The 15,954-nt window shown below is 47.5% G+C and overlaps 1 protein-coding gene across 1 annotated transcript in view; it reads right to left on the bottom strand.

Annotated features, from left to right (window-relative positions):
* Nucleotides 1-15,954, bottom strand: part of LOC123761594 (metabotropic glutamate receptor 8-like) — a 260,562-nt gene that overhangs the window by 87,821 nt on the left and 156,787 nt on the right. The window contains exons 5-6 of the mRNA XM_069328943.1: nucleotides 13,155-13,309; nucleotides 10,887-11,114 (exon numbers count right to left, since the gene is read on the bottom strand). Coding sequence (XP_069185044.1) covers nucleotides 10,887-11,114; nucleotides 13,155-13,309 — 383 coding nt within the window. The remainder of the gene's footprint in view (nucleotides 1-10,886; nucleotides 11,115-13,154; nucleotides 13,310-15,954) is intronic.

The following is a 15,954-nucleotide window of genomic DNA, read 5'->3' as shown; positions in this document are numbered from 1 at the left end:
ATAGGTACCTAGGAGTTAGTCAGCTGTCACGGGCTGCTTCCTGGGTGTGTGTGTGTGTGTGTGTGTGGTGTGGGGGAAAAAAAAAAGTAGTTCGTAAACAGTTGATTGACAGTTGAGAGGCGGGCCGAAAGAGCAAAGCTCAACCCCCGCAAAACACTACTAGGTAAATACACACACACACACACACACACACACACACACACACACACACACACCAAAGAGCCAGAGCTCAACCCCCGCAAGCACAATTAGGTAAGTACAATTAGGTAAGTACACACACACACACACACACACACACACACACATAAAAATTATCCTTTACTCAGATCCTGGAAATATTCCCCAAAACACGGACTTTATTCCCCACCGCTATAGTCAGGTTCGAGCCCCATTTGTAAACAAAGACAGACATGAAGCAACTTTTTCATTATAAACAAAAAATATGTTCCACCAAAAGGCATCTTATTCCATCGAAATAAGAATATTTTTTAAATTAAATTAAACAACTTTCTTAAATAAAAACAAAACAGCATTCCTAATCAAAACCAAAAAGGAACATAGAGTGGAACTCGCTTGTTTAGAGCCCTGGGTTACAACTGGCATTCACGACATCCCACTTCTAACGACCGGTCATTAACTGCGGCATTCCGCTAACTGGTTCGTAATTACCCAACTATCGTAATGGGTCTACTAACATCAAACAAGGCACCAGTAAAGAAAATACTGTTGACATGAAGTTAACGGTGAAAGTAATAAAAGTAATGACTCTCCATAGAGTAATTATTGATCTTCAGTGAGCCTGGAATCACTAATGTTGGACTTTAGCTCCTGGTGTCCCCTCTCCACCCACCTCCCTCCTCCCCAGCTTTGCAAACGTCATTATCCCAAACTTCATGGGGTATGAGGACCAGGAGCTGGGATATGTGGACCAGGAGCTGGGATATGTGGACCAGGAAATGGGATATGAGGACTAGGAACTGGGGTATGAGGACCAGGAGCTGGGATATGAGGACCAGGAAATGGGATATGAGGACTAGGAACTGGGATATGAGGACCAGTAGCTGGGATGTGAGGACCAGGAGCTGGGATATGAGGACCAGGAGCTGGGATATGTGGACCAGGAGCTGGGGTATGTGGACCAGGAGCTGGGATATGTGGACCAGGAGCTGGGATATGAGGACCAAGGAGCTGGGGTATGAGGACCAGGAACTGGGGTATGAGGACCAGGAGCTGGGATATGTGGACCAGGAGCTGGGATATGTGGACCAGGAGCTGGGATATGTGGACCAGGAGCTGGGGTATGTGGACCAGGAGCTGGGATATGTGGACCAGGAGCTGGGATATGTGGACCAGGAGCTGGGATATGTGGACCAGGAGCTGAGGTATGTGGACCAGGAGCTGGGATATGTGGACCAGGAGCTGGGATATGAGGACCAAGGAGCTGGGGTATGAGGACCAGGAACTGGGGTATGAGGACCAGGAGCTGGGATATGTGGACCAGGAGCTGGGATATGTGGACCAGGAGCTGGGATATGTGGACCAGGAGCTGGGGTATGTGGACCAGGAACTAGGATATGAGGACCAGGATCTGGGGTATGAGGGACCAGGAGCTGGGATATGAGGACCAGGAGCTGGGATATGTGGACCAGGAACTGGGGTATGAGGACCAGGAGCTGGGATATGTGGACCAGGAGCTGGGATATGTGGACCAGGAGCTGGGATATGTGGACCAGGAGCTGGGATATGAGGACCAAGGAGCTGGGATATGTGGACCAGGAGCTGGGATATGAGGACCAGGAACTAGGATATGAGGACCAGGAACTGGGGTATGAGGACCAGGAGCTGGGGTATGAGGGACCAGGAGCTGGGATATGAGGACCAGGAGCTGGGATATGAGGACAAGGAGCTAGGATATGTGGACCAGGAGCTGGGATATGAGGACCAGGAGCTGGGATATGAGGACCAGGAGCTGGGATATGAGGACTAGGAACTGGGATGTAAGGACCAGATGCTAGAAACACAAAGAACTTCCTTTAAGACGAGGACTCGACCCAAACAACCATTTCAACAATTCTCATATCTTGTAAACGAATGACTAATGCCACAAAATGGTATTCAATATGATTTATTGAAAAATGTAACACATTTTTTTAAGGGATTAATTGACATATATGGAGAAAAATTTACCTCATTTTCATACCAAAGGCCAAGCTTATTGGTATTCACTGTACATGTGTATAAATTCAAATATATAAATATATGTATGTGTGGCAAGAATGGTAATCTTTTTACCAAATTTGTCTCTAACTTATTCGTTATTATTGGGCTGTGTGCATATGCATTAATGAGGTGGGTGTATAATTGTCATTTATACGTGTGTGTACTCACCTATACATTGTACATTCACCCTGAATGCCCCTGTTACCTAGCAGTAAATAGGTACCTGGGAGTTAGTCAGCTGTCACGGGCTGCTTCCTGGGGTGTGTGTGTGTGTGTGTGTGTGTGTGTGTGTGTGTTTACTAGTTGTGTTTTTACGGGGGTTGAGCTTTGCTCTTTCGGCCCGCCTCTCAACTGTCAATCAACTGTTTACTAACTACTTTTTTTTTTTTTTTTTTTTTTTTTTTTTCCCACACCACACACACACACACACCCCAGGAAGCAGCCCGTGACAGCTGACTAACTCCCAGGTACCTATTTACTGCTAGGTAACAGGGGCATTCAGGGTGAAAGAAACTTTGCCCATTTGTTTCTGCCTCGTGCGGGAATCGAACCCGCGCCACAGAATTACGCATCCTGCGCGCTATCCACCAGGCTACGAGGCCCCCAAATGTGTGTGTGTGTGTGTGTGTGTGTGTGTGTGTGTTTACCATTTGTGTCTGTAGAATCGAGCTTCTAGCTCTTGGACCCCGCCATTTTAAACAATCTATTTTCCTCTATTATGTCTACTACTTATATTTCTCTAATAAAACACTCACACACTCACACACACACACACACACACACACACACACACACACACACACACACACACACACACACACACACACACACACACATGCTCGCTGGAAGACAGAAGAGTTAGGGGGGACATGATCACCACATTCAAGATTCTGAAGGGGATTGATAGGGTAGATAAAGACAGTCAATTTAACACAAGGGGAACACGCACAAGGGGACACAGGTGGAAACTGAGTGCCCAAATGAGCCACAGAGATATTAGAAAGAACTTTTTTAGTGTCAGAGTGGTTGACAAATGGAATGCATTAGGAAGTGATGTGGTGGAGGCTGACTCCATACACAGTTTCAAGTGTAGATATGACAGAGCCCGATAGGCTCATGAATCTGTACACCTGTTGATTGACGGTTGAGAGGCGGGACCAAAGAGCCAGAGCTCAACCCCCGCAAACACAACTAGGTGAGTACAACTAGGTGAGTACACACAGGAAGCAGCCCGTGACAGCTGTCTAACTCCCAGGTACATATTTACTGCTAGGTAACAGGCGCATCAGAGTGAAAGAAACTCTGCCCATTGTTTCTCGCCGGCGCCGGGAATCGAACCCCGGACCGCAGGATCACGCATCAAGCGTGCTGTCCACTCAGCCACCCGCCCCCCATCCAGTGTGTTTCTTCAGGTGGGGGCTCCCTGATGGAGCTGCATACTCTACGACTGGTCTCACGTAGGTAGTGTAAAGCACCCTAAATGCCTCTTTAGTTAGGTTTTTGAAAGATGTTCTAACTTTTACGAGCTGTCGTTATCCGATTCATATGTGCCTCAGGAGTTTGATATGGTTTCATTACATTTTTTCTACTCATCTGCGTTTCCAGATTTCGCTTGTGTCAAAATTCTCAGCTTTCTCTCAATATAATGGGCTCCCCTCATTGTCTATTTTGAATGTCCCTCTTAGTATCTTGTATGCAATAATCATATCCTCTCTGTCTCTTCCCTACTCTAAGTTAGTGAAAATTTATTTCCTTCATCTATCCTCGAAGCTTAACCCATTTAGCTCTGGCACTAATCTTGTTACAAGCATCTGAACTTTTCAGTAAGTGGAAGAACAAGTATATATAGTTGTACAAAGTGGTCTGAAAGGGGTTCTCGTGCGTTCGGCAGCGTAGTGAGACACTTAACACAGTGAGCAGGCAAGTCGGGCAGTTACGCTGCCGAGGGCCTCCTGACAAGTTATCGTACATCTTAACAGTGTCGCTGCCGAGGACCACCGGACAAGTTATCGTACATCTTAACAGTGTCGCTGCCGAGAGCCACCGGACAAGTTATCGTACATTTTAACAGTGTCGCTGCCGAGGACCACCGGACAAGTTATCGTACATTTAAACAGTGTCGCTGCCGAGAGCCACCGGACAAGTTATCGTACATTTAAACAGTGTCGCTGCCGAGAGCCACCGGACAAGTTGTCGTACATCTTAACAGTGTCGCTGCCGAGAGTCACCGGAGAGTCACCGGACAAGTTATCGTACATCTTAACAGTGTCGCTGCCGAGAGCCACCGGACAAGTTATCGTACATCTTAACAGTGTCGCTGCCGAGAGTCACCGGACAAGTTATCGTACATCTTAACAGTGTCGCTGCCGAGAGCCTCCTGACAAGTTATCGTACATTTAAACAGTGTCGCTGCCGAGAGTCACCGGACAAGTTATCGTACATCTTAACAGTGTCGCTGCCGAGAGCCACCGGACAAGTTATCGTACATTTAAACAGTGTCGCTGCCGAGAGCCACCGGACAAGTTATCGTACATTTAAACAGTGTCGCTGCCGAGAGTCACCGGACAAGTTATCGTACATCTTAACAGTGTCGCTGCCGAGGGCCACCGGACAAGTTATCGTACATCTTAAAAGTGTCGCTGCCGAGAACCACCGGACAAGTTATCGTACATCTTAACAGTGTCGCTGCCGAGAGCCACCGGACAAGTTATCGTACATCTTAAAAGTGTCGCTGCCGAGAGCCACCGGACAAGTTATCGTACATCTTAAAAGTGTCGCTGCCGAGGGCCACCGGACAAGTTATCGTACATCTTAAAAGTGTCGCTGCCGAGAGCCACCGGACAAGTTATCGTACATCTTAACAGTGTCGCTGCCGAGAGCCACCGGACAAGTTATCGTACTTAACAATGTCGCTGCCGAGAGCCTCCTGACAAGTTATCGTACATCTTAAAAGTGTCGCTGCCGAGGACCACCGGACAAGTTATCATACATATAAACAATGTCGCTGCCGAGAGTCTCTTGACAAGTTATCGTACACAGAAATACAGAACAAAGCAAACAAAAGCATTTTAAAAAACACACAAACAGAAATAAAAACCGCATTATAAACGAAAACCAATTTTGTTAATAACAGCGACGAAGAATTTAACAAAAGCTTGGAATAATCACGACCCAACCGGCGCTGAAGAGTGACGGTTAACGCAGTCTCCGCTATTAATTTATTTATTTATTTATTTATTTATACGAGAGTTCTTACATTCTTGTACGACTGTTATTGTGTTCCGCCACTGATATAAATGACCTGTTGGCGAATCATTAGAAATGCTGACCTGCAATGACCTGTTAAGCATTGTAATGACCTGTTAAGCATTGTAATGACCTGTTAAGCATTGTAATGACCCGTTAAGCATTGCAATGACCTGTTAAGCATTGTAATGACCCGTTAAGCATTGCAATGACCCGTTAAGCATTGTAATGACCTGTTAAGCATTGTAATGACCCGTTAAGCATTGCAATGACCTGTTAAGCATTGTAATGACCCGTTAAGCATTGCAATGACCTGTTAAGCATTGTAATGACCCGTTAAGCATTGCAATGACCCGTTAAGCATTGCAATGACCTGTTAAGCATTGTAATGACCCGTTAAGCATTGTAATGACCTGTTAAGCATTGCAATGACCCGTTAAGCATTGCAATGACCTGTTAAGCATTGTAATGATCTGTAAAGCATTGTAATGACCTATTAAGCATTGTAATGACCTGTTAAGCATTATAATGACCTGTTAAGCATTGCAATGACCTGTTAAGCATTGTAATGACCTGTTAAGCATTTTAATGACCTGTTAAGCATTGTAATGACCCGTTAAGCATTGTAATGACCTGTTAAGTATTGTAATGACCTGTTAAGCATTATAATGACCTGTTAAGCATTATAATGACCTGTTAAGCATTGTAATGACCTGTTAAGCATTGTAATGACCTGTTAAGCATTGTAATGACCTGTTAAGCATTGTAATGACCTGTTAAGCATTGTAATGACCTGTTAAGCATTATAATGACCTGTTAAGCATTATAATGACCTGTTAAGCATTGTAATGACCTGTTAAGCATTGTAATGACCTGTTAAGCATTGTAATGACTCGTTAAGCATTGTAATGACCCATTAAGCATTGTAATGACCTGTTAAGCATTGCAATGACCCGTTAAGCATTGTAATGACCTGTTAACCATTGCAATGACTCGTTAACCATTGCAATGACCTACAATAACCTGTAATGAACTACAGTGACCCGTAATAACCTGTAACGACCCGTATTGGTTGCCAACTTCGCCTTTAATTACGCCAGTGTTGAGATCAAGGTGTAATTACCTCAACTGGAGGTCGCTGATTGGTCTTCCCTGTCCTCTCCCTTAACGCGTCGCATCGCTTACGGAGTCGACCAATCCGTTACAAATACGACGGTTTGGATCAAAGTTAATGCACCGTAATATTGACGTACTCGGCCTCCATGGGCTGCTTGGATACGTACGTCTAGGCAAAACAGTCGCTTTTGTTACGGAGTGGTTCATTGAGAGGCTGGCAGCGTCGTCATCTCTTTAATTATTCCAAATACAGTTATATTAATAATTATATTATTAATTGTATGAGCTTCGAGAAATATATATATGATTATTTTTAACTTTATTTGTGTCTATTATTATTATTATTATTATTATTATTATTATTATTATTATTATTATTATTAGTTTGATGTAATTCTTTACTTCTGAATTATTTATAGAAAAAACAAATGAATAACTATCAGCATCTTTCAATGTTAAACTCTTGCTGATAAGGTCAGAGAGTCTCTCTCTCTCTCTCTCTCTCTCTCTCTCTCTCTCTCTCTCTCTCTCTCTCTCTCTCTCTCTCTCTCTCTCTCTCTCTCTCTCTCTCTCTCTCTCTCTCTCTCTCTCTCTCTCTCTCCCAGTCTCCACCCCTGACATCCACTCCTTGTTCTGACGTGTTGAGATAAGTGTTATCAGGATATTATAGGTAAATACATCTTTGCTCACTCGACCCCCAGAGCTGTGGTGGGGTCACAGCAACCTGAATCTGGGGTCAAATTGGCTGTGCAAGACAGGCAAATTGGGCGTGTGAGGTGTGGCTCCTGAGAAACGTTGGCGACAGCTCATGTAAATTGGCTGAACAAAAAAAAAAAGAGATATTTACAGGAATTCGTTGCCACACACTATCAATATCCTATTAAAATTGGCTGAACTCTTGCAACAAAATTGGCTGAAATCGTGCAACGAAATTGGCTTAAATATTGCATCGAAACTGGCTTAAGTAATGCACCAAAATTGGCTTAAATACTGCCCCAAAATTGGCTTAAATACTGCCCCAAAATTGGCTTAAATACTGCCCCGAAATTGGCTTAAATATTGCACCAAAATTGGCTTAAATACTGCCCCAAAATTGGCTTCAATATTGCCCCAAAATTGGCTTAAAAACTGCTCCAAAATTGACTTAACTATTACACCAAAATTGGCTTATATACTGCCCCAAAATTGGCTGACCTCTTCTAACAAATTTGACTAAACGTTTTGCCCCCAAAATTGGCTGAGAACTCTCCACAAGTTTGCTATTAAATTTCCACATGATCCTGAGTGAGAATTGGATGAGAATTGTCTTGACAACACTCAATACAATTGGAAGGATTTTTAAGCTATGAACTTGAGAATACCAACTGAAGAATATGAATAAAAATGGCTACGAATAGGCGAGAATAGCTTAGAATATGGTAGGAATTGTTAAGAACAGGGAAAGGATAGCTTAGAACATGGCAGGAAAGGCTATAACAATGCAAAAGTTGCTAAGAACAGAACAGGAATAGCTTAGAACAGGGAAGAAAAGAATAAGAACAGAGCAAGAATAGCTTAGAACAGGGAAGAAAAGGCTAAGAACAGAGCAAGAATAGCTTAGAACAGGGAAGAAAAGGCTAAGAACAGAGCAAGAATAGCTTAGAACAGGAAAGAACAGGCTAAGAACAGAGCAAGAATAGCTTAGAACAGAACAAGAATAGCTTAGAAAAGGGAAGAAAAGGCTAAGAACAGGGCAGCAGGCTAAGAATAAGACAAGCACGACTAAGATCACAGTAGAAAGACCAAAACACTAATAATAATTTAAATATAGAGAGGAATAAGTCAAGAAAATGGAATAATTGAGTAAATAAAAATAAACTGAGAAACATGTCTACAAGATGAAGATTGGAAAGGAGCAATTAAGTGCCTATTTTATTTTTTTTTTGTTAGGAAGACTTAGAAAAACGTTCAAGAATATTGGAGATAAGAAAGAGAATGGCTACGAAACGTTTTAAATGTTTCTTAAACGGAAAACGTTTTAAAACTCAGAGATTTATGCACACGCAATAGAGGGTGTAACCGGCTGGGCCCGGGTCTCTCTCTCTCTCTCTCTCTCTCTCTCTCTCTCTCTCTCTCTCTCTCTCTCTCTCTCTCTCTCTCTCTCTCTCTCTCTTCCCCTCTTCTCCCCCTCTCACATATCTCTCTCCACTCTCTTTCTCCAACCATCTCTCCTGTAGTGTGATCATCTGGGAATCGAACTAAGACCTGATAAATACGAGACTTTATCACTCTAACCACCAGGCCAGCGTGCTAACAAGAGGGTAGTTATTGTCTCAGTAGTAACGAACTAGTGGTGGTGCTTCTGAGTCGACAACACTTCCTCAATGGTAGTTGCGAGTGCTGGAAACCACCAAATACCATAGTTGTACCTGTATTATTCTTACAGATTAAAGAAAACGTGAATTGTATGTAGATTTGATGGATAACTCGTCTAAAGCTTCAGAAGCGCGTCTCGTGTATTCTGTATCTTGGGTAAGCGGGTTGTAACCTGTGGATCAGTCTATAAAACTTGTTCCTCTTCTCGTTCCTCTGTGTCTCCGTTTTGCAACTGTTGCCTGCCCTTGAGTGACACAGAGTGTCTGTTCCACTGAGTAACACAAACGCTGTGCACTCAACAGAGCCGCGCGCGTGCGTGTGTGTGGGGGGGGGGGGTGGAGGGGGAGAGCCTCGGTCAGAACTCACACAAGAGTTCAACAACAAGATGAGAGTGAACAGGCAAACAGCAGGAGGAGGAGGAGGAGACGAGAGTGCGAGCCGAGTGCATCTTTTTCAAGACTGAAGAAAAAAAAATAACCGAACCCTCCCCCCCTCACACCCCACAACCCCCCTCCCCAACACCCCCCCACTCCCCCCACCCCCACCCCCCCTCGAACCCTTTTGTTCTCTCCAGGCTGGTGAAGGCTTCTGAAAGTACCACCAAAAGTTAAGAGGTGAGCAAGGAGACTGTTTGTGGTGCAGTTGTGTTCTCTGCCACACTGGTAAACAACAGGTATTGTCTTACTGTACTCACCTAGTTGTACTCACCTAATTGTGACTTGCGTGGGGTGGGGGGGGGGGGTTGAGCTTTGGCTCTTTGGTCCCGCCTCTCAGCCGTCAATTGTGGTACACTCACGCTTAGCTACTCATGGGTAGATGAGCTCATACGGCTGTGTACTCACTTAGTATTGTACTCAGTTGGACTCATCTAATTTTATTGAGCTACGGCTCTTGAGTCCCGCCTCTCTGTTTTTTTATGTTTTTGAGATTTCAGATGGAATTGAGGCCATATAGGTGCCATATATATATATATATATATATATATATATATATATATATATATATATATATATATATATATATATATATATATATATATATATATATAACCTGAGGTACACACCTGACAAATGAGGTACACACACATGAGGCATACTCAGCTAATACCTGCGCTACACACCTACACCAGACCTGCTACACACATGACACCAGACCTGCTACACACATGACACCAGACCTGCTACACACATGACACCAGACCTGCTACACACACGACACCAGACCTGCTACACACATGACACCAGACCTGCTACACACCTACACCAGACCTGCTACACACATGACACCAGACCTGCTACACACATGACACCAGACCTGCTACACACCTACACCAGACCTGCTACACACCTACACCAGACCTGCTACACACCTACACCAGACCTGCTACACACCTACACCAGACCTGCTACACACCTACACCAGACCTGCTACACACCTACACCAGACCTGCTACACACCTACACCAGACCTGCTACACACCTACACCAGACCTGCTACACACCTACACCAGACCTGCTACACACATGACACCAGACCTGCTACACACCTACACCAGACCTGCTACACACATGACACCAGACCTGCTACACACCTACACCAGACCTGCTACACACATGACACCAGACCTGCTACACACATGACACCAGACCTGCTACACACCTACACCAGACCTGCTACACACATGACACCAGACCTGCTACACACCTACACCAGACCTGCTACACACCTACACCAGACCTGCTACACACCTAGACCAGACCTGCTACACACATGACACCAGACCTGCTACACACATGACACCAGACCTGCTACGTATCCCCTAATGGGAGAAAACCCACCTAAAAAAAAAAAAGACCAAAAATTTCCTACAAGACTGGACCCGGAGCCAAGAGAACTGAGCTACAAGGAAAAACTGTGGCTCCCTCTAGGATGATATCCCAGGGACTTACCGACGAAGGGCACCAGTCCTTCCTGCTCGTGGGTGATGGTCTCCTTGCCCGTGCAGGCCCGGCGCCCCGGGGGCAGCGGGTTCCTGAAGGTGCAATTGAAATGTTGTGTCCAGAACTCCTTAAACCAGACGTTGCGGCAGTTCCTCTCCTGGTCGTCTCCGGGCCCCGTCAGGGAGCAGGGCTTCCCTCTCTCCCGCGGCCGCAACGCCCGCAGGTACCGGTCGAAGCCTGCGGGAGAGGGGGGGGGGAGAGGGGGTGAGTAACTGCGGGAGGATAATTGGAGGTGAGGGAGAGTGAGAGATGAGGGAAGAGGGAAGGGAAGGGAGGAATGAGACACTCTAGGAAGTAGGGAAGTAGGGTGAGAGATATGAGTCCCCTAGAGACAGGGGGGGGGGTGAGGGTGGAAAGGATGAGAGAGAGAGAGAGGGTGAGGGTGAGGGAGGGGGAGGGAAGCTGGGAAGGGTGAAGGAGAAAGGGGGTGAGGGGGAGAGGCTGGGGAAGGGTGAGGCAGGGAGAGGGGATGGAGGTAGGAAGGGAGGGGTGAGGGAGGGGTGAGGGAGGGAGGGTTCGGAAGAGAATATGATAGGGTGCAAGTGTGTGTAAGGATGAGGGAGTGAGTGAGGGAAGGGGCAGGTCACATGAGGGGAAGAGACAAAAGGGGGTAACAAAAGACATAATAAAGGGGAGATAAACAAGAAGCTGACAAAGGGTGAGTATTGAACACATGAACAAGTCAACATCTCAGGTGCCAAGGTGAACACTGTCTTCATGAGTTACGGGCTCACCATAGCCCGTGCTACTTGCGAGTTGTTATAAGTAGATGAATCTATAACAACAACAGTCTAAGACCAAGATGTTCATCCTCCCTATATCACCCGTCTGGCTGTGACGTCATCCTCCCTATATCACCCGTCTGTCTGTGACGTCATCCTCCCTATATCACCCGTCTGGCTGTGACGTCATCCTCCCTATATCACCCGTCTGTCTGTGACGTCATCCTCCCTATATCACCCGTCTGGCTGTGACGTCATCCTCCCTATATCACCCGTCTGTCTGTGACGTCATCCTCCCTATATCACCCGTCTGTCTGTGACGTCACCTTCCCGTGTCACCTGTCCATCCTTCCTGTCATTTATCAGACAATCTTTCACTATTTAACTGTTTCTACACCTCCCTGTTTCGTCCTCTTCCATTTATCTTGTCCCCTCCTCTTCCTTTCCTTTCGTCTACTCCTCTCTCCCCTATCTACTTTCTCCCCTATTTACTATCTACTCTCTCCCCTCTCTCCCCTCTCCCCTCTTCCTCTCCTAGTAACTTTTTCTCCCTGCCACCTGTTTCGGGGATATTTTAATTTGCTGTTCTCTCTCTCTCTCTCCCTCTCTCTCTCTCTCTCTCTCTCTCTCTCTCTCTCTCTCTCTCTCTCTCTCTCTCTCTCTCTCTCTCTCTCTCTCTCTCTCTCTCTCTCTTCCTGTCTCCCCTCATTCGTCCTCCCTATTTCCCTTCTCTCTCCCTGTCTCCCCTCTGTAATTATCACTCTCCCCTCTTAATATGTTCACCGTCCAGCTTGTAGCTAGGACCCCTGAAAGGCTCCTTTTCCTAGCACCTAGGACACGGATGCTTCCCTTCATCCCCCAGCACCCAGGACCCTTGCTGTTCAGCCCTTTTCTTTTCCTAGCACACGGGACCTGAAGAACCCCCTTCCCCTCCCAGTGTCTGGGATCCTAGGACTCTACCTGTTACTCACCCCCCAGCACCTAGGACACCCCTAGGAAGCTTCCCTGCCACCCACCCCCAGCACCTAGCACCCCCTAGGAAGCTTCCCTGCCACCCACCCCCAGGCACCTAGGACCCCCTAGGAAGCTTCCCAGTCACCCACTCCCAGGCACCTAGGACCCCCTAGGAAGCTTCCCAGTCACCCACTCCCGGCACCTAGGACCCCCTAGGAAGCTTCCCAGCCACCCACCCCAGGCACCTAGGACCCCCTAGGAAGCTTCCCAGCCACCCCACCCCAGGCACCTAGGACCCCCCTAGGAAGCTTCCCAGTCACCCACTCCCAGGCACCTAGGACCCCCTAGGAAGCTTCCCAGCCACCCACTCCCAGCACCTAGGACCCCCTAGGAAGCTTCCCAGCCACCCCACCCCAGGCACCTAGGACCCCCCCTAGGAAGCTTCCCAGCCACCCCACCCCAGGCACCTAGGACCCCCCCTAGGAAGCTTCCCAGCCACCCACCCCAGCACCTAGCACCCCCTAGGAGGGTGGCGTCTCACCTTGCAAAGAGGACCTCTGCGGCAGGATGGTGATAGCTCCGAGGGCGGCTTCCTCCTGGTCTCTGACGGGGTGGATCTTGGCGCCCCACGAGTCGCTCCCCACCCACAGGAACTGTCCCACCTTTCCCGCCTTCACAGCCGCCGCCAGCACTCGTCTGTGGGCGGGAGAGGGCGTGGGTGGGTGTGTGAGTCTGTGGTGGGGTATAAGAATCTATGGATTACAGCTGCATGGTGGACGGCTTATTCATCTATACAGGTGGATCACTCACTCACTCAGCTGACTCATCAGGAAGTCTTCTGTGGGGGCCCGAGCATCATCTGGGAGATGAGGTCAACACAGCCTCCCTCACCCTCTTCAAAGCCAAGCAGAGCGATAGACTTCCAGAGAGAGAGACAGACAAAGAGACAGGCACAGACGAACACAGACAGACAGAGAGACAGGTAGACAGGCAGCAGGAGCGCAAAAAACCAAGTGATTTAGAAACAAGTTGGAAATTGTGTGGGGGATAAAAGAGAGCATCTTGGGGCAGGATTTATAGGCGGTTTTTGTGTGGAGTTGAGGCAGTTTGTCGTCGTTAGCTGCTACGCGGGACCTCTGGAGAAGTGAGGGGGGGGGGGGGCGGGGAGGACTACGAATCCGGAGCGCTGTCTACTCAGCCGTCAGGCCCTCTCCCTATACATAACCAGCTTGCCGGAATATCAATATTTACAGATATGTTATTACCGGAGATTCCCGGGGCTGCATCTCTCCTCACAGCTCATCTTTCCTCACGCCTCATCTCTCCTCACACCTCATTTCTCCTCACACCTCATCTCTCCCTCACACCTCATATCTCCTCACACCTCATGTCTCCTCACGCCTCATCTCTCCTCACACCTCATTTCTCCTCACATCTCATCTCTCCTCACACCTCATCTCTCCTCACAGCTCATCTCTCCTCACACCTCATTTCTCCTCACATCTCATCTCTCCTCACACCTCATGTCTCCTCACACCTCATGTCTCCTCACGCCTCATCTCTCCTCACACCTCATGTCTCCTCACGCCTCATCTCTCCTCACACCTCATGTCTCCTCACGCCTCATCTCTCCTCACACCTCATCTCTCCTCACGTCTGAATATATCTTCATAATGTCTCTCTAAGATTTTCTTGCGCACACACACAGCTTTTTTGTGATACATAGTCTACGGATCCGAGTTCGGTTCCGGCCGAGTCAGAATTGGGAAGGGTTTCTTTCGCCTGGTGCCTCTGTTTACTTATGCAGTAATGAGGGACCTTGGAGTTAGACTGTTGTTGCTGCTGACTGCATCCTGGGGATGTATTCACCTAGGTGAACTCACCTAGTTGTGCTTGAGGGGGGTTGAGCTCTGGATCTTTGGGCCCACCTCTCAACTGTCAATCAACTGATTTTTTTCCACACACACACACACACACACACACACACACACACACACACACACACACACACACACACACACACACACACACATACACACACACACACACACACACACACATACACATCCCCAGGAAGCAGCCCGTAGCAGCTGTCTAACTCCCAGGTACCTATTTACTGCTTGGTGAACAGTGCATCTGGGTGAAAGAAACTCTGTCTATTTGTTTCCGCTTTCGCCGGGGATCGAACCCGGACACTTAGGACTACGAATGCCGAGCGCTATCCCGCTCGCATACACACACTCGAATCCCGAACACACACACACACACACACACACACACACACACACACACACACACACACACACACACACACACACACACACACACACACACACTCACACACACACACACACACACACACACACATAGGGGGCCTCGTAGCCTGGTGGATAGCGCGCAGGACTCGTAATTCTGTGGCGCGGGTTCGATTCCCGCACGAGGCAGAAACAAATGGGCAAAGTTTCTTTCACCCTAAGTGCCCCTGTTACCTAGCAGTAAATAGGTACCTGGGAGTTAGTCAGCTGTCACGGGCTGCTTCCTGGGGTGTGTGTGGTGTGGGGAAAAAAAAGTAGTTAGTAAAACAGTTGATTGACAGTTGAGAGGCGGGCCGAAAGAGCAAAGCTCAACCCCCGCAAAAAAACACAACTAGTAAACACACACACACACACACACACACACACACACACACACACACACACACACACACACACACACACACACACACACACACACACACACACACACACGCACACACACACACACACACACACAAATTGGTGGAGTGCCCAAATGAACCATACAGACGTTAGAAAGAACTTTTTCAGTGTCAGAGTAGTTAACAAATGGAATGCATTTGGCAGTGATGTGGTGGAGGCTGACTCCATACACAGTTTCAAGTGTAGATATGACAGAGCCCAGTAGGCTCAGGAACCTGTACACCAGTTGATTGACGGTTGAGAGGCGGGACCAAAGAGTCAGAACTCAACCCCCGCAAGCACAACTAGGTGAGTACTTATATGAAGCCAAGCCTCCCACAATTCAGGAGAAATAATATTATAAAGTTGAAAACCTCTCTCACCTCCAACCTCTTACCCCCCCCCCCCCCCCGACTCACCCCCCCGACTCACCCCCCCGACTCACCCCCCCGACTCACCCCAATAGACAGTGAAGCACTCACTGAGTGCAGTTCCTCCACTGAGTCACAACAGGTGTGCCCTGGAGCACATCCATCCTCATGACTTTTTCCAAATGTTCCTTAACCTAACAAACAGCTGTTTATACTTTTTGTGAATGAGAAATATTTTACACACTCCCTCCCCCCAGGCTACGCCAGTCCACGC

Source organism: Procambarus clarkii, chromosome 22, assembly GCF_040958095.1.
Source record: "Procambarus clarkii isolate CNS0578487 chromosome 22, FALCON_Pclarkii_2.0, whole genome shotgun sequence".
NCBI lineage: Eukaryota > Metazoa > Arthropoda > Malacostraca > Decapoda > Cambaridae > Procambarus > Procambarus clarkii.
Note: the sequence above shows the minus strand (reverse complement) of the source record. Positions and strands in the feature narration are given on the sequence as shown.